Genomic DNA, 19,630 nt, shown 5'->3' with positions numbered 1-19,630 from the left:
AGCATGTTCCCCCTAGGGTATTATTCGAGGGTCCCCACGGAACGCTTACCGGTATTACCCGTGCCTTGGGCAACCAAGTCCTTCCGATACCTCGGAATAGACATACATCATACTGTGGTAAACGAACATCTGCACAATACTGCAGTTGCTGTGGATAAAATCCGTGCGTCCATGCGATTTTGGGAGAAGCTGCCGCTGGCGATGATAGGGCGGGGGGCGTTGCTTAAAATGGTTGTCCTGCCTAGACTGTTGCATTTCTTCAACAACATACCATACTTAATACCTAGGAAGTTCTTTACCAAACTTGACAGTATGTGCAGGGACTTCCTATGGCACGGCACTCGCAACCGAGTGGCACTGTGGAAGCTGCAAAACTTTTACGATAAAGGAGGGATCAAATTACCACATTTTGAGGCCTATTATGTAGCGAGCCAATTGCAATATGTTACACAGTGGCTCTCTGATGAGGAATCTCCCGAGTCTAGGTTGGTTGGGACAGATTGCACCCCGTTTTACTTGAAGGAGATCATCTGGGTCCCTAGACAGGACTTAAATCTTCGCCCTGGCATGCTGTTACTTGGGTGGAGAATGTGGCGTAGAGCATGTCGGCTACTGGAAAGCCTGGACCCGTGTTCGCCGCAAGTGCCACTGGTCGCCTTGACTGCGGGGGATAGCCAACTTAGGAAAATGATCAGAATATACTGGGAATCGGTTGGGTTGGCCACGTTAGGAGATATATGGCAGGATGGGGCCATCAAGGATTTTGCAGACCTAGAAGAGGAGACTGGGTTACATGGGGGCCAATACGTTACATACCTCAGGTTGGTACGGATTATCCGAAAATCTTGGCCTGAGACGGTGTTAGCGGAGGATCCGGACGCCCTGATTGACATGATATATGATATATCAGAGGGCGGACATGAGATTTCCAGATTGTATGAGGTGGTGATGTCCCGGGTGGGAAAGAACCTGATGGATTTGAGACTAGAATGGGAAACGGAGGTGGGGACTCAGATGACTGATGGGATGTGGGAACGGGCTAAGGGATATCATAAAAAGGTGTCCAGAAATGCTAGATTACAGCAAATCCAACTATATATTACGCACAGAGCGTACATGACCCCCAAAAGGATAGCTAAGTTTGCGAACACAGGCAGACAAGCATGTCCGAAATGTAACGAGGAGGACGCGGACATGACGCATATGTTCTGGTCCTGCCCAGTAATCGAAGTCTTCTGGGGAGAAGTGTCACAGAAGTTAGCAGACAAAGGGGTCCCGATAAGCATTGGCACGGCCTGGGCTTGCCTCCTAGGGGGGGTTCCCCAGACCGAAGAACACCAGACATCTGGGGAAACTGAGAGACCTAGCGTATATACTCGCTAAGAGGAGGATAGCCATGAACTGGAAGCAATGCTACAAACCCAGGATAGAGATGTGGTGGAGGGATGTGCTAAAATGGGCGGAAGCTGAAACCATGGTCTGGCAAGAGGCATGCAGTAAATGCGGGGAGGAGGATGTGGGCAACCTAGTAGCCTGGAGGTTGTTAGTTACTGGTCTGTTTGGGGTGCAAGGGGAACCTACTGCCTCGGAGGAGGAAGACACCCGGCCACTCCAGGTCGATACAGAACTACCCTGTCGATAAGCTCTTGGGGGGGCGGGGGGGGTGTGCAGTGTTGTGTTTTCTTAAGTGTCAATTGTCCTATTGTACATAATGCCACAAGTTTGTTTTGTACTGTTTTCATTTAAAATAAAATAAAAATATATTTATAAAAAAAAAAAACAGAGCAATGTCCTGCAACAGTCTAGTATTAACCTACACAAACCATAATTTCACATGATTGTAAATGAATTTGCTTATTTTGTGGATTGTCAGAAATAAACAGGATTGCTGTGGAGGTACGCTTATGTGAATTTGGTGAAGGGATAAGGAGAAAGGCGAGGGACAATGTTTGCATCCAGGATGAGGTGGGGTCCTGCAATTATTTAGGGCACTGGACGTCAACTAGGGATGTCTCAATTGGGGAAGTATATTTTGTAGACCGTGGTTGCAGTTCAAGAGCACACTGAGTCGTGATGTGTTCTCTGAGGTGGTGATAGCACTGTTGGGTGTGCAAAGGGTGAGTGCCAGGTGAATCTATCTTTTTTTGCACCATTGGGGGGGGAATGGATCATGGAGGTTGATGTTAATGTTAAAGGTCATTTGTACCGCACACTAACACCACCGGAGTGGTCCTGTTTAAAGAAGTTGAAGGAAGCAGGGGAATAGTAATGTGGAGTGTGAGAAACCTGAGGGTTTCAAGACCTTCCTCTTCTCTTCCTTCTCTCTCCCTCTACCCTGCTAACCTAGTTTTCTGCTCTTCCCCTCGCCCCTCCTCTTCCTTACAGCTTGCTGACTAGCCGCCTGCTGTACCTCAGTCTCACAGGTCCCTGGCACCCCAGCCAGTCCTCTTTCGCACTTGCCTCAGGGCCTTACTCCCCACCCACACCCACTGCACTTAAGAAATAACCCAAGAGAGTGGCTCTCTCTGCACTTACCGCAGTCTCCACTGACCATGTGCACTTGGCCCTCCCCCTCTGAGCGTCTGTGCACGATCCGTATGCACCGTGCCTGAACTTCGTATGTCTGTTCTCCCTTGTCTTCACCCCTTATTGTACTGGTAAAACTGCAGAATCACTGCCAGGCCTACTTGCAGCATCTCAAACTGTTAAATGTATTTTACACACTTTCTCTGCCTGTGCAGACTATTATCGTCTCAGAATTTCAAGGGCTCTGAGCGACGCCCACCCGCCCCCCATTTTCCCACCCTCCTTGAGCGCTTTGAAACACTGCCTGTGTATGGGCGCTTCATAAATAAACAATACCATACTCTACTCCCAACACCCCCCCAGCCCCCATCGATACTCTGCTCAGCTGGCCAGGGAAAGGCCATCGCTCTTGGATCCTGACTCTGGGGATGGAGAAGCGAGGGAGGATCACCTGGGTGGCAGGTCCTCCGAGATTGGGAGTGAGGTGTCTACCGGAGAGACATGGTATCCCCCTGTTCCTATTGAGGACCAACCAAACCCTTGCCCCACCTTTACGGGTTACTATAACGCTGCTCCCCTCATTTCCCCACATGTGAAACTTGACAGTTCTGGGACGCTGAAGAGGCAACTAAGAGTAATTAACACTACACCATTTCACCACTTTAGTACTGGGACGAGGAAGATGCCTGACAAGTGGTGAGGGTGAGGCATGTCCTTTTAATTATGGTCAGGCAAGTCTAATGAGGTATCCACGCCTGCAGCCTGTCAAGGGGCTTCAGGTGTCTAGAGGGAGATCAGTGGAGCAGAATAGAGAGCAACAGGGAGGCCTGTATTGGAGAGGCCAGCAGGGGACCTTGTTTGAGAGGAGGCAGCTGTGGTGGGACCAGAGAAGGAGCCAGGACGCCAGCAGATATCCCAGAGGACTTGCCGGGTCCAAAGCAAGTTGAACATGTACTTGACAAAGGTCTGGGTGATTCCATGACAGAAAGCAAGCAGCAGGAGCTGCGAGAAAGCCAGATGGAGGACATCGCCCACGTCCATGAAGTGGCGTTTAAATTGCCAGCATGCAGAGAGAAACACCTCAGGCGAGCGCAGCTCGGAAAGGTGTACATCCCAGCTTCAGAAACATAGAAGATGTAGAGGGAGTTGCCAGAAGGAGACGCAGAGAGCCGGCGAGTGTCGGGAGGGCGTGTGAAGACCGGGGCGCTCCTAGTGGACCGTAAAGTAGTATCGGTCCTCGAAAGTAAGCAAAACAAGTGCATATTAAATACTGCACTGAATGGAAACTTGTTAAGCAACACATGTAACATCAAATTCAATAAAACCCTGATGCTAAGTATATTGAATACTGAATGTAATACTTCATGGGTCAAGAAAATAAAGAGGACAGCCAAGGTGGCCATGTTAAGAGTGTCAAAGAAAAGTGGTGTGCGCACAAAACCCCCTCAAAGGGAAATTATATGAGTGAATACAGTGCAGCAAGACCATAGACTGGCAAAAGGTGTGGGACATGTGATGGCAGAGGCTGACAAAGAGGAAATGAGTGAATGCTACTTGTTACACAGGGACAAATACTGAAGAACCTGTGTGGTTTGCAGAACCCGGGGATTCCGGTTGTGCGACCTGTGATGGGTGCACCGTTCGGTCTGACAAATGCGCCTAGACCAGTGACCCCTGAATGCTGAAAACCAAGGACATTGTGAAATAAGCTAATGAAGAGCACAGGTCGACCTTGAGTGGTGGTAAAGTTTGTGAAAAGACTTGACAAATATAATTGGCGAAGTTAAGTCTTGGGGAAAGGAACTCTGAGACTTGAGGAACTGCACGTTATCTTGAGAATGGAGCCTCAAGACTTTTTTGTTTTGAACTGTGTTGCTTGGAACTTGGGGACGGAAACCCTGAGGATTGTTTGGACGTGTATCCCCTTGAACTTGAGAAAGGTAATCTTGAGACTTTGGTGGAACTTTTACACTTGGGGAAGGGAAGCTGAAAGAGCTGAGAGCTGGAAGAAGCCCAGAACTTTCAGTTAAACACCATTTCTTTTATTATAGACATCCCTACATATTGTTTAGCTTTAGTTATGAGGGTAATTATATGGCTTGGACACAGTTGAACTCTTTGACCCAGACCTACCTTAGTTTCGTTCAGGTAGGGAAATCCCACCTTAGCACAGGGCAAGTTAGGCCTTCTACCATTCTGACATTTGATTTAATAAGGTATTTTATTTTGAACTTTAAGACTGTTGTCCGCCTTGCTTCATGATGTCTTCACAGGAGGCAGATGTGTGCTGTGTGCTGTCTGCAGCTGGTGGGAGTTGGGATCATGGGGGCTCTAAGTGGGATTCCAATGTGGAAGCAGGAGCAGCAGTAAGGGCAATTCTCGACCTCTGCTGTGCCACAGGTAACATCTGATGTGATGTGACCAGTTCAATCTTGCTGTGAAAATATGGAGGAGCATGGTAGATCAAAGTACATCAACATTGCTAGGGCCATCATAGGCTCAAGGTTCGACTACTGCAATGCCCTCTTTCTTGGGACCTCCCACAAGAATCTTGCCAAATTCAACTAGCTCAGAACAATGCCTTAAGGGCCGCAATGGGCATCTCACGGAGGGACCAGATCTACGGGGTTAGTAGGCAGATGCACTGGCTCCCCATCAAGGGAAGTATTGTCTTGAAAACCCTTGCCTTGACACAAATATCTCCACGACCTGCCCCCTCCCTACCTATCACAAAGGATCATCAGACACACATCATCTAGACCTAGAGTGGCCTACTCCAATTGAATCACTGTTCCTCCCAACACAGTTCGTGCAGGTGGCACCAGCTTCCCAACTATGGCCGCAACCTTCTGGAATACCCTCACGGCCCAGATCAGGATGATTGACTCATGCAGCATTCCGGAAGGCCATCAAGACTAGGCTCTGTTTGATCGGGTTTTACTTCATACTTTATGCATCTCTATTGTCTGCATCTATGTAATGTTCAAATGTATTATGTAACGAAACAATTGACTATGTAACAAAACAATTTGTACTAAGTAATATTCTGCTGGGCTGCATTTCTGTAACACTGAATCAAGCCTTCTTAGGTCTCCTCATAGCGCCTTGATGTCCATGGGCTGTAGTGCGCTCTACAAATACAAAAATTAAAATAAATAAAGTTTTTGGGGTAGATTGAGGGGTCTGCAGTTTGGCAAAGGGTCTGCAGTATGGCAAGGAGTGGTGTGCATTTGCTAGGTGGGGTTCCAAGGGCTAAAGGGGACTAACCTTTGGCTGGCCAGATGTTTTGAACTCCTTGTCCCATTACCCCAAACCAGCATAGTCAGAGGTGGGTGAAGTCGTAGTCTAAAACACCTGAAGAGCTGCAGGTTACAGACCCCTTATCTAGTCTGTTGTGCAGCCTTGCTGGTGATTGAACAGAAACTATTGTAATGCTGCTTGGATCGGTATAGGAGCCAGGCCTTTCTGAAAGCTGGTTGCAAGTGCCACAAGTCCTGCTTGAGATTTCATACCTCCAGTATTAGGGTGGGCCTTTCCCTGTACAGGCTACGTGGTTGCATATGTGCACTAGTTTGGCAGAAACGTTTGTACCTGGTGTCCCATGCCTTGAGAAACCACCACACAAGTGGGTTATACTTCTTTAAAAAAAACGACTGATGGGTTAAAAGGCTTGACGTTCCAGTTTAAGGTTCTAAACTACAGCAACCCAAGTTACAAAACTTTACAGAAATCATTTGCTCAACACACGTTTCCTTAAACTGCTTTAAGTATTCTCAAAGGAACATACTTGCAGCAGTCCAACAAAGTAGTTGAGGAATGTGGGTTGCTCCTAGCAATTCTAAACTTAAAGTGCTTACAAATATCACTTTTAAAAGTAGGCTGTGAAACGTAACACGCAAAAAAGACATTAAACCTTGAATTCAGATGGCTACAAATTAAAAAAAAAACGTATCAGGAAGTAGCAAAACTAGGAGTGGCATTGCACACATTTACACAAGCACTTGCTTTTGCAAACTTTTTGATATTTGTCTCAGTGGCCACATTTCAAAAAAACTTGATCAGCCTTGTTCGTATATTCCAATATACGAGGACAGTCCCAACCACACAAGGTATGTTTAGAACATTCACCAGCCACAAGAATCAGACCATCCGTGGAAATGTAAAGTAACCACTGAGTCAGACAAAAATCTGAATTCACTAGCTTTGCCATTGCATCCACAATGTGCACCAAATTAAAGAACGGCCTTTCCAGATAACCGGAAACCCCCTGCCCCCCAATAATTCTATTCCAGATACTATGGTCATGGAAGTGGATTATCTACCTTTACTCTTTCCAGAATATTCGGACCTTTCGCACATCACAGGACCAGGCAAGCTCGCCAAGTTTTCTTTTAATCTCAACGAGATTCCTGTTGCAAGAAAAAGTAATTTCAGTGCACTTGTTTTGCAGGATCCTACACCGTATTGTGCATTTGAAAGCAATTCGACACCGATTACCTCGTCTTCTGCGTGAGCGGGGGCAGACCTTGGTGCAGATGGGCGAATCTGGAGCCAATGTGTTGCATATCAATGCAGTACAATGGAAATAAACCTAAAAAGGTGGAAAGGGGAAATTACCCTACAGCAACGTGCAATGATTTGATGTGTTTAAAACATTTAAAATGTGCTCATCTTGCTTAGTAGTGTAATGGCATTAAGGTGTAAGAGCAGACAAATGTTACGTTTTGAACTTGATCATGAAATAGGACAGGCCCAGTGCAACTTTTGGTTTCAGAAGCACTTCTACTGAACTAAGGTATTGTTAACCATATACAACATGGAACCTCACGTCAAAAGGCATTGGCCTTATACTAAGCGCAAAGCTCCATTTTCCCGTGGCCATAACTGAGAAGGCCATCCAGACAGTTTGATTGCCCTTGAATTCTGGGACTTGTTTTTTATTTCCCATTTGAAATTAAGGGAAACTACAACTCCCAGGATTCAAAAGGAAAAACAGGACTGAGTGGCCTTCTCACACATAACCGTGGGAAACTCGAGGGCTCTGCAAGCGCAGACTTTAGTACCCCAGTTACACCATCCAATGCACTCATTTGTTATGTTAAAGGATATTTATACCACACACCGTCACCACCGCAGTGGTCCACCAGCACTCTGGCAGATCTGAAAAGTAAGAGCATAGGGTAAGTTAGTAGAACTGAGTGGGAAGGGGCGCAAGAGCTGTGATGTACTGTGGGCAGCATTCAGTTCAGTTTACACCGTTGGCTGAGTTTAGGTGCAATTTTCGGTTGGTAGCCTACATTTGCTGTTCTGCGAGGCTGTGTGTTTGTTTTGTTGTTGGGGTGTAGTGAAGTGTGTGCGGTTTGTTGAGCTTTAGAGGTATGGTTGTGTGTAGTTCAGAGTATGAGAGGTGTATGCAGTGCAGTGAGTTATTTTTTTTTTATTAGTGGGGTTGGTTCGTGGCATTATCTAGATGGGACATGTCATCCACAATTCCATCTAGAAGTAACACATGCTAATCTTCACAATTATATCTAGAAGTCACTCAGGCTAATCGTCACAATTCTGTCTAGATGTGACGCAAGCTAATATTCACAATTCTGTCGAGATGCAACAAGCTAATATTCACAATTTTACCCCATCCATAGCTGGCCAAAATGTAAACTGTGGCTGACTAACCCAATTGACTCAAAGAAACGTTTGGTACCCTTACACATTCAGGCTAAATTCAGAAAGGCTACCTTATACAAGTGGGGTAAATGCTGACTATGATTGATAAGCAAAGAGTAGGCCGGGTGCCTGGCGAGTAGGGAATTGGGAAATGAGACGACTGCGGTAGTTAATGGAGTACAGTAAAGACTAATACAATGCTAATGATGCAAGATATTGTTAACTAACAGTTCACCTAGATGCAAGATATGGCTAAGCAACAGTTTGTCTGGGTGTGGGAGACAGATGATTTGTTTATATGGGATCTTTTGGGTGGTAGTGAACTAAGGGAATTTAGAGAGGTGGGGCAGTTTAGTTGAGTGCAGCGATTGCTGCACGTCCTGCTCGCACCACACTAAACTTGTCAGTCGCTGCAGATTGACAGCTGCAGCCTTCCTGCTTCCCTCGGCGATCACTGGCAATCACAAACTGGAGCTGCTTCTGTAGGAGCTGCCTTTTTCCTCAGGCCCTTGGCAGACAGGGCTGCAGGGGCAGTGGGCTGCACTGGTAGGTCAGAACAAAGTATTCCAGAAACCAATGGGGTGCAAGGGGAGGGCTAATGGGTAGGCAGGTAGACTGGGGAAGGAAAGCAGGGGATACGGCACCAACGCTGTGCAAGGTCGCCAAAGGAGAAAAAGAAAGTAAGGACACAGGCAAAAACAAAAATGGAGGGTCTTGGGCGAGCAGGCACAACACTCAACTGTACTCCTGAGCTAAAGTGGAGTACAGGGGTGGCCTCAGCTGTTAATCTGCTCGCAGTAGCTAGTGAAGCCAATGGGGTGCGATGGGAAGGCTAATGGACGGGCAGGTGGGCTGGGGAAGGAAAGCAGGGGAAACGCGCAAGGGTGGCATTTGCAAGTAGTCCTTTTTATGTGTAATGTGCCTTTCCATTACGCTTGGATCTCATTCTATTAAACCCTCACTAGTCCTCTACCTCAGGCTCTCATTTTGTTCCAGTAGACTCCTTTCATTCTTCTGGCATATCCCGCCCTCATTTGTATAAATTCCTTATCTGTCACTCGTTCTCCCCTCTATGTCGGTCACTTTCCCCTTCCTCCATCTAGCTTTGTATCCTCTCCTGTGATATTCTGAAATGAATGACACCAGGCCGACGCGCCAAAGAGGCTATGCTTCGTCTGTCCAAGTGAACAGTACGCACTCCTGCACGTGGGGACTAGGAATCTCGTCACCATTTGAATGGATGAAGTCTTCCGGCACACAGGCGGGAAAGTTACGAAGACTAGCTGACAGTCAGTTCCCATTTATCTTGCGCATGCAGATTATCCTTGGTGCCTGTACCCAGGCGAGAACACCCCACATGATACACAGGCAATAAAGGTTGGACACCTGGCAGATGAGGGAGGGATGAAAGACTGAGGTAATGCCATGCCGCCTCAGCCCACTACCCCAAGGCCTCTAACCAGACACCTTCCTTGACAACCCCAATTCAAGAGTTTGAGGCATTGTTGGCCCCCATCATTAGGCCCAAAATGGCCCCTATAGTGGTAACACCCGGACTAGTTGATGAACCAAGAACACCATCCCTACTATTCTACACAGGGATCAACGTGCATACAATTTTCCAAACACACCCTCAAATAATTCAAATACAGCTACAAGAACGATACTGGCGGATTACTTGAATCCCGAAGCCAATCCAGCATCGCCATGCGTAGCAAAGGGCTCACAAACCCATTGATTCATTCCACGCACGGCTAGGACACCTCGCCTGTACATGCACCCTAGAAGATATGGCAAGTCACAAGAAGGACTCGACCAGAGGACATACTTTAAGTATGTGTATTCAACTTAAAAAGGAAAACGCCTCACTAACCCCATTGCTAAATGCAAGTTCACTTCGCATCAAACTAAACTAAGGTGCTCCTCAACACTCGAAAGAAAAATAGCCTCCATCCCAACCTATCCAATAAACCAGCCCTGCTACTTGGAGCCAAATATAAAATAAAGAAAATTGGGTGGAGGGCCCTACACTCTGGTCAGTAGAATCTCTCCTGATTTCAGGATTTTTCAATTTAAAAGTGCTCCTTATTCCACAGTTCAGTGAAGTTTATCAAAGTACTTCATTTTTCCAAAGTTCAATAATCAAAGTCTTGAGTTCGAGAAAACCCAAAATGTCCAAAGTTCTTTAAATGGGGGAATATTTCCCCGATACCCTTATTTCTCTCCACCACTAGATTCCGGTTTTGGGTGCCTCTGGTATCCCCTGGTGTCTCTTCTTTGCATGCTTTATTGTCCCAATACTTCACTTAGATCCCCGGTATCGGTAACCACTCTCTTCTAGTTGTGTTTCCATCAGTTCTTGTGGGTTTTCGTGACCCCTTCGAGGTTTATCCTCTGAGTCTCTCAGGCTTCCGTATGTTAGGGAGAATTCTCATTTATGGCTAATTTCCCTTACCTAGGGAGTCCCTCGGCAACTTTGCTGGATTTCTGGGGTCAATTGTTTCCACCTGGTAAGAATGAGCCTTTTTCCCACTCTTACAATGTGTTTATTTGGATGTGTTGTACTTTTTGTGCTCAGGGGCGATGGTGTCACCAACTCCCTAGACATCATCTTTTTACTTGTGTGTCGCACAGCACCTTGAGTGCAGTGACACAGGGATGTCTTTTAGACTTCCCTCGAGAACTCCGTTTCTGGGGATGACTACTGTCCCCCAGAAACATGTAAAGTCACCATTCGCTTTACTAGTCCTTCAAAAATACAGATCCAGTACAAACCATCTTACAATGGAGTACTGGAGGGGAATATCTTTCCCCTGTCCTTCTGTAACTAAAGGGGCACTTTGTGTCCCCCTTCCCAACTCAACATGGCTGGTGGCAGTGGTTACTATCATTTTTACACGGATTCCCGTGTTAATGTTCTGGCTGTGGTGATGGACTTGAACATAAAACCTGTTACCCATATCGTTTTTATCTTGGGTCCTAGCGTAGTTTTTCGCCATTTCGTGTTGGAAAGGTCTTGGTTTGCTTTTCACGCCAAACCAGGTTTGGTTTCTTTGTTTGCTGTCCTTTAGCGGGCTTCTGCACAGAAGCCCTCCTTTGGCGTCTGGGTGTCTAGGTGGGCTGACTGAGGGAGGGGTTTAGTAACCCCCTGCACAAGGTCTCCTTGGAGACCCAAGTCTCACTCTGTCATTTGGCTGAGGTGGTTGTCCGGGCCGAACAACCCCCCTGCTGTGTGATTGACAGCAAGGCTGTGTGAATAGGGGATTTTGGCATAAAAGGCAGGACTCTTGAGCTGGAAGTCAATCGCCACTGGAACTACAAGAACCGAAGAGAAGCAGAGAAGACGGCTGCTGCAACTCCTGGATCCCCCGTGAAGCTCTGCTGCAGTCCTGAGATATCTACCCTTCGACGACATTAGATCTTGTCCGGAGTCTTCTTCCCTTGAGCCTGGTGGGATCAACCAGCTCACCTTCAAAAGCCAGAGAATCCTCTTCTGGGTCGAAATCGCTGCACACAGCTATGGTGGTCCGGATAGCCATCAGAAGATCCCTCTCCTGTTTTTAAGGAGCGCACCTTTTATTCATCGTTGCTTTGCTGCTGCTGGCCTCATCCCTGGTTAGTGCAGATCACTCCAGACGACGTCTTTGTCCCCACGACTGAAGCTTCAGGAACCGTGAGTCTGCAGGAACTACCAGGAACAACTGCCGTAACACCAGCTTTCTTCATCCGAATAAGGTACTGTGTCCATTTGGTCGTTCTCTACGTCCGACCTTGAGGAATCGGGGTGAACCCTTCCTTTCCAAATGCTTGTCCTTTCTTCCTTCTGTCTTATAACTTTTGCTTCCCTTTGATAATACCTAGTTCTCCTGGCAAACTTCAATCGTGAACTGTTCTAACCGTGTGATCCTCGACAACAGAGCCCCAGCTCTATTTGACATTGGCGCAGGCCCATTGACTTTTATTTACCTCTTAGGAAATGTCCTCTGATTCTATTGCCTTGACAACATGATTGCCTAGGATTTTTATCTACTATTCCCATGTTTTAATTCTATGGGCTAAGTGTGTGACTTCGGGTGTATTTCTTCTCGCGGGTACGTGTTATTTTCCTAAGACCGAACTGTCATTACTGTCAAAAAGTGATCGCGTATTAACCCACAGTAAAGTCTTTGTTTCGAAACACTGGTCTGTCAAATTCTAATGTACTTCCCTTGAATTGACCTGAACAAGAGGAAATGGTTGTGTATAATATATTTAGAGTGTGGTTTTATTTAATAGAAGTGAAGAGTTTTGTAAACAGATGGTTTAAAAATAAATGTACTTACATGTTTTAACCAGAAACCTTGAGTCAGTGTTTGAGTCACAGTAATTGTAGTCCTTTGTGTAATCTCTACTACTGCTCATTTGCTCTCGAGATAAGTCTGGCTGCTAGGCCATCGCTACCACTTTACTGTGTAGTACAGGCTTGTACCAAAGGTGAAATTGTACCATCACTTGTAGTCTTAATTGTATGTAGTGTTCCCTAAGGGTACTGCATATGATTCTGCCTCACACCGTACTACCCTTTCTCCCCTTCAGACTTTGTTTTCTTGCTTGGGCATCCCTGGATCCCTTGGGTTTTAGTCCTAATACTTCACTACGCTCTACGGTATCTGTAACCCCCTTTTTTCTAATTGTGGTTCTCTCAGCTCTTGTGTGTTTGTGACCCTTCTGGAGGTTTATTCGCAAGTTTCTCAGGCTCTCGTAACTCTTCTCATTCAGTCTCTCTCTGGCCCTCTGTGACCTGTACTTCACTTAGTTCGCTCCATTCCCCCTTGACATAGGCAACCCATGTACCTTCTGCGGTGCAGGGCCTGCTCCAGTGTGGGTATGCATCTTAGGCAGCATCAGTGTCCTGCTCGGCTGCCAATCTTCCAGACTGGATACGAGCAATTCGTACTCTGCTCGTTCTCTCGCCCTTCTGCTGGCTTGTTGGGAGGAGAGGATTCACTCCTCCCTCGGTCCCTGGTTGCAGCGTTCGTTCGCAGGCATCAGGTCCAAAACGTCCTCTGTGTGGTCACACCTCCCGGTATGTTTTGCTTTCGTATATCTTGGCAACTCAGCCGCAGTAATTCTCTCTATCAGGGTGGTGGCTTCTCTCTTCGGCATTCGCCTCGCCATGCCACAGCTGGCTCGGTTGTGTAGCACGGCTCTGCCACTTGTCTTTGTATCACAAGTTGGAGTCTTGCCTCTGCGTGTGGATTCTCCTTCACACAAGGGCCATTAGCCCTTTATTCTGGCTCCTGTAATGAGGGAGTGTGCAACGTTCACCACAGGTTGTCGATCAGGGGTAAAGTTCATCATTACCTTGAGCCAAGCAGAGAGGCGGCGACCGTATTATTTTGAGCCACATAGATTTATTATCAGTATTACAGACTCCCATTTGACCAGATAATATCTGGCATACATTATGTTCTCTATGGGAATGGGAGTCCTTGTCCCCTCCCCCCCGGGAGGATTTTGCTTAGCAGACTCACCTACCTAACCTCAAATGGGGTGGCTCCCCCTAAGGGAGAAGGGACGAATATCCTAGGCGCGGAGTCCAGGTGCAGAGTCCCAGTCTGCCCCAGTCTCTTGGATTTACTTGTGGTGAGAGGAGCTGCACTACGTTCAGTCCTGTTTCTATTTTCATCAACTTTGTGTTCAAATACTCCCTCTACACGCGGAGCGCAGTCCAGGTGCAGAGTCCCAGTGTGCCCCAGTCCGCTCCTCCACCCCTCGCCCTTTTTCCCTTGCCCTGCCTGCCTTCTGCTCTCCTTTATTGTGTAAAAAACACTAACCGCAGAAGGCCCCCAGACTCGAATTAAAACTCTGCAGCACCGGCGGATTATCAACCCGTGGACTGTGATGAAAGGCACCGAGGGGTCCAAGGTAAGCAAGAAGTGTGCAAGTTGATCTCCACTTGTTCCCCTCTCCCACGCAATCTTCAGTAATCCCTGATCTTCATGAAACACATGCTGGGTTACCACGGCGAACCAGAGTCGTTTTGCATTTGAAAACACCGGCTCCAACACGTCAGAACATGAAATTGACACTGATTGTGCTGTCAACCAATTGGTTAAAGAAATCCATCAAAGGCAGACTGGGTCGGACGTCGACGGATCCCTGGCGAACTTTGGCCCCGGTGCTGCGTCCACACCTCTGCCATCTTCAGTCCCTACAAAACCTCACCACACCCTAAGTATTGACGTAACACACATCTGCATTGTTTCCTTCGATTGAGCCTGTGTTAAGCACAATGATTTTCTCAGCTTCTATGGCCGATTCAGGCAACCAGTGCGGCATTGTGAATGCTGAACCGACCTTCGATTTTCCATCATCCCAAGAACGCGTGACGTCGGGAACAACCATAGGTCCTGACCTTTCCACTCACACATTAAACCCTTTATTTCTGGTCAGTGACGCAGAGCTAATGTGTCTTCCAAGTACAAAAGCACAAATCTCCACTAACAAACTAACGGCAAATCAGAACTTTGAATGTGCTCCCATTCAACACCATATCAACCCTCTGCAGATTCCAACAAAGCAGGGGGCAGTGTTTCAAAGTGGCACTAGTGTTGAGTTGTTTAAGCTTGCCGATGTAATGGAATTTACACCCCCCAGTGCAAATGGGACCCAAGCTTTAGAGGTGGCAGAATCACGCCTCCTGGAAATTTCAGAAATGACCTCCGACAATGCAAAATTAACGACTGCTCAAACTAGCATACTCAGCCCAGCTCCATATCCTGGCAATGCAGATCTAAGCTCAATTGCTAGAGCAAGACGACTACAACGTGTAGTTGAGCTAGAGTCACAATTAATTCACTCAACAACAAAAGAACCACCATTTCGGTCAACAAACGCAAGCATTCTACATGCGAAAACAAAAAGCTGTTTGGCGAGGCACAGGCCCCCTTTCAAGCCAGAAATCTCCAACACCTTCACAGTTGGATTCAGATTGTACGCACTTCAATCGAAAATTGATCCACAGTTCCTCCTGTTCCTTAACTGAGTATCTCTGTAGAAGCATTAACCCATCTTCACAGCAATGTTATAGCAGCTTCTTCAATTGCGCTTGCTCCTTTCACAAAACTGTATGAATCCCTAAATGGCGCAATCAGTGTCCAAGACGCAATGTGGTCTAATCGAGTCCAAAAAAATTGAAAAACTTGAACTTTTCAACGGAGCTCTGCAAGCGAAAATTGAAAGGGATGCAGATATTTCAACTCGTTGGCAGGACCGCTTGAGTGATGTGGCTGCTCGGCATCACTGCCAAACTAATACCTTAATTGAAGGCCTCCTAGAGACCGTGCATTGGATGCGAAAAAATGTCACCCATGAAGAAAAGAAGGGAACGCCCCAATTCGCCCTCGTCAACTATAAGGGGGGGGGGGGGGTCTACCAGCATCCAGTCACACGCCAGCATCACTAGCCTTGTGAACTTGCAGCTCCAGCCCTCTTCAAACCATTCTGTAACAACTCACGATGTTTCGCATTCTATTTGGAACTCTGCTGCTTCATCTAGCGACAAAGCTACACGGACGACAACCAAGAGTGGTTTATCTCCAAGTTCTACTGCAACAAGCAATTTAATGTATCCTAAATCCACCTTGGCACTTGCTCAATCACTGCCAAGTAATCCTAGTTCTACTCAGCTTTTTGCACATGATGAAACCGGCGAAAAACATAGCAACCCTCAAAATTCATTTAACATCTTTAGTGGCCGTGCAAAAACCATTGCCATGACTAAAAATTCATCAATGCTGCAAAAAGTCTACAAAAAGGCACCAAAGCAAGGACCAAAAAACAAACTTCAAAAGAATGCCCGTCAAAATTTGAAAAAAAATGTATTCAAAACATAACTACTCCAACAAAAAAAACAGGCCTGCTTGCAAACCAGGCTCAACATGGAAAGTCCCAGATTCAGTACCCACGCCAAACTTGGGCAAAGAAAATTGTTCTCAACAAACCAAGCAATCTGCAAAACGTCGTTGTCTAGAGTGACGAAAAAAGTATTTCTAGCTCCATTGCTGCAGAACTTGTCGACTTATGTAATTTGTCAACATATTCAACTGAAGTAGACGACTCACTTGCATCTTCTATAAATTACCATGAATCTGGAACTTCTCAATTACGAGATGAAAAGCACAAGAACGCAAAAGTTTCTTTACAATCAAAACAGTGACATTCCAAACAAAGGAAATGGTAAAGCTTGGTCGGCTCAATCCTTAACTTTAGGTTCCAAGCTCAATCCAAAACAAACTTTGAATCAGCGGAAAAAGGTTTCAACGACAGTTCAAATAAAAACTCGTGCCTATGGAAACTCTGCTTATAAAATATTCATACTGATGAAAATGAGGTCAACTTAAATAGAGCAAATGTTTTGAAACTATTCGCCTGTATACCTCAACTACGATCAATCTCGTCAGATATTAAAATTGTGGAGTACCCAACAGAGAAAACTTCCGATCAGGTACTGCTACATATCAGCTCCTCTGCAGTAGAAAATGTGTTATTGCATGCAATTGAAGAGCTAATCTTTTTTGGATTTGATATCATCTTGGAACTTGAGTCAATAACTCATAATGATCAACTTCCTTCTCATGAAAGAAACTATGCAGAAGCAAATGAACATCGATGTGCTTCGTTGCGAAAATCATTGACTTTCCCCCAGGAATCTCGGAGAGGTCTTGGAAATCAACAGAAAGTGGCAGGACGCAGAAATGGCAATCAATCTTCCTACAGAACTTACCACTAACCATGATGGACACGGCCTACTTCTGAACAGATAGTGTTGTCAGGGAACACGTGAATTTACACATTTATTCAATCATTTCACAGAACCGATAGATGGTGTTCTTGCAATTTGTTTGCAAGAAACCTGGTTGCGCGATCCGCCGACACGCGACGGTTGCACCACTTTCCTAAACCCTGCAGGAAAAAACAATAGAGGTTGTCCATTCTCAGGTTTAATCATGCTATTGAAAATTCATAACTGACTGACTCCTATTGCGTCATTCAATCCAAATCCGTTTGTACAAGGAATTCTTCTGCAAATTGATTCCTCTAATCTGACCGTGAAATCCCATCTACTATTGGTCAACGGATATTGGAATCCTGTAATGATCACATCAAAGACCTTCATCAATGCAGTAACAAATTTAATCGATGAATCTACATTGTCCTACAACAATTTATCTAATACTAATTTGTGGAGATCTTAACTGCAGCTGGTTTAAATAGGATTCTGAAAACATAATTCGACAGCTACCTGAGACTGCAGTAGCTCTGAGAGGTGAATCTTGGTCACAAGCTCTTGCACTACGGAACTGCCATATAGTCAATGGAAACTCCAATGTTGACCAGCCTTGCAATCCAACTTGGAGAGGACCGCACAGTAGTAACACCTAGGACTACATTTGGGCTTCATGAAATGTCTTTGAAAGTGTGTTTCACTTCATGTAATTTCGATGGAAAACAGCGATCATGATTTGCTACGTCTTGTTTGCGAATTTGAAGGAGGCAAACCACCCGATAGACACGAAGTCCCACTATCAATAAATGCAGCAGTAAACCGCCTGACAACAAACATTTTAATTCAAAAATTGTGCCTTGGCCTTATCCAATCGAACAATGTTGAATACTCACCCTTGTTAATAGATTGCATGACGACACGGCTACATTCTAGAATAGGGCATACTCCCATGAATCTGTTTAGCTATGAAATTGCACAGGCAAAAAAGGCACTAAGAAAAGATCTTCGATCGATAAAGAGGTTAAAGTGCCTCTCGGACATGACATCAAGAAAAGTCAGAACGACGCCAGTTATACCGTCACGGGCTCAGATCTCATGCCGTGATAATTGAACAAAATCGCACAGAAACTATGCTTAAGTTGTTGATCACCAAAAATACGAGTGACATATGGGCGATCTTAAACACCGGAATCTCAAAATGTATACCTTTCACTTTAAATTAGATTCCCAGTGGGACCTGGGTTGAATATTTTAAAACAGCATATGAGAATCCAAATCATAAAGTTCCGGAAAAAGTAGAATATTCTGCAACAGCATGGGATATAGCACCATCAAGCAAAGACATTGAACTAGCTATCCAAAAATTAAAAAGCTCAAGAGCAGCAGGCGCTGACCTAATTTCTATCATGTTAAAGAAACAGAAATGGGCCAAATTTATTGAATGTCTATTTAAGAAAGTGTGCAAAACCATGACTATACCATCCTCATGGTCAATAGCAATTGTAGTACCGATCTACAAAAAAGGGCGTAGACACGATCCGGCTAACTATCGTCCTATAGCCTTACTTGACAATATTGGACATTTTTTTGGCTCTTATCTTCGACAGAATTTAGTTGCATGGGCAGCTGAAGCAAGGCTAACAGACTCGACAAACTTGTCTCACAGCGAATGTAGGTGTAGAAGTAAATCTTACCCTACTGAACATCCTAAAACTAAACGCCCTAGAGTCAAAGACAAAAATATTCTTTGCATTTGTTGACCTGCGTCAGGCGTTTGATGCCATCAGCTGTGAAAATCTATGGGATAAACTTTTATTATGGAACTGCCCAGCTCAACTTCTAGAACCAATCAAAGCCCTACACACCAACACAACTATTCAAATAAGAGTGAATAATCAAGGTGATTTGACCCCGCCTAGATCGACGTTCAAGGGAGTCAAAGAAGGCTTCCCCTTGGCCACGGATCTTTTCTTTTCTCAAACTATTTATAGCGGACTTGCTTGCATGGCTTGCATCAGCCCACAGCTTTCCCCCGAAGATAAACGGTACATACATACTCGCGCGTTACAAATGCCATATCATACATCAATTGTCTTATTTACGCAGACAATATAGTGCTGATTGACCAAACTAACTCAGATTGGTCTACAACATCTTTTGGATGGTCTCAATGACCATCTTCACATGAATGATCCGACTCTAAATACTGAAAAAACAAAGATCATGTGTATTGGAGCAGGATTCTCAAACAAAGACAAAACATTTTAAATGGACAATTGAAAATAATTGTTCAAGCACCGTAAAATCCATTAGATATCTGGGAATAATCTTCAATGTTTCAATGATTCGATCTGCGAAACAGCATGGCTCAACGATTTCACAAATAGAACAACGAAACTAGGCCTACAAGTAGCGAAGATTAATAAAGCCTACGTGAAATTCTCTATTGTACCAATCATGTTTTATCTTTAGAAATGTATCCATACAATTGCATTTGGCACAACATCAGGCGGGAATCTTGGTAACCGCCTCTGGCAACGACTAGAAGGCAACTTCTGGAGACAAGCTCTGAGGCTACCTCAATACATCTCAATGGTGGCGTTGAGACATGGATTGGCAATAAATTCTCTCCACATGACCATCATATGGAAATTACTATCCACTCTT

The 19,630-nt window shown here is 45.4% G+C and overlaps 1 protein-coding gene across 2 annotated transcripts in view; it reads right to left on the bottom strand.

Annotated features, from left to right (window-relative positions):
- LOC138473107 (zona pellucida sperm-binding protein 2-like) overlaps positions 1–19,630 on the bottom strand; it is an 895,281-nt gene that overhangs the window by 5,494 nt on the left and 870,157 nt on the right. The window contains exons 16-18 of one of the 2 annotated variants that reach the window (XM_069611625.1): positions 7,024–7,117; positions 6,849–6,935; positions 3,593–3,762 (exon numbers count right to left, since the gene is read on the bottom strand). In XM_069611625.1, the coding sequence (XP_069467726.1) occupies positions 3,608–3,762; positions 6,849–6,935; positions 7,024–7,117 (336 nt within the window). In that variant the 3' untranslated portion in view covers positions 3,593–3,607. Of the gene's footprint in view, positions 1–3,592; positions 3,763–6,848; positions 6,936–7,023; positions 7,118–19,630 lie in introns of those variants that run through there. The other variant, XM_069611626.1, reaches the window with a different exon arrangement.

This window comes from Ambystoma mexicanum, chromosome 8 (genome assembly GCF_040938575.1).
Source record: "Ambystoma mexicanum isolate Mex_15411 chromosome 8, UKY_AmexF1_1, whole genome shotgun sequence".
In the NCBI taxonomy this organism is placed as follows: domain Eukaryota; kingdom Metazoa; phylum Chordata; class Amphibia; order Caudata; family Ambystomatidae; genus Ambystoma; species Ambystoma mexicanum.
This window is presented reverse-complemented; position numbering and strand designations above follow the sequence as displayed.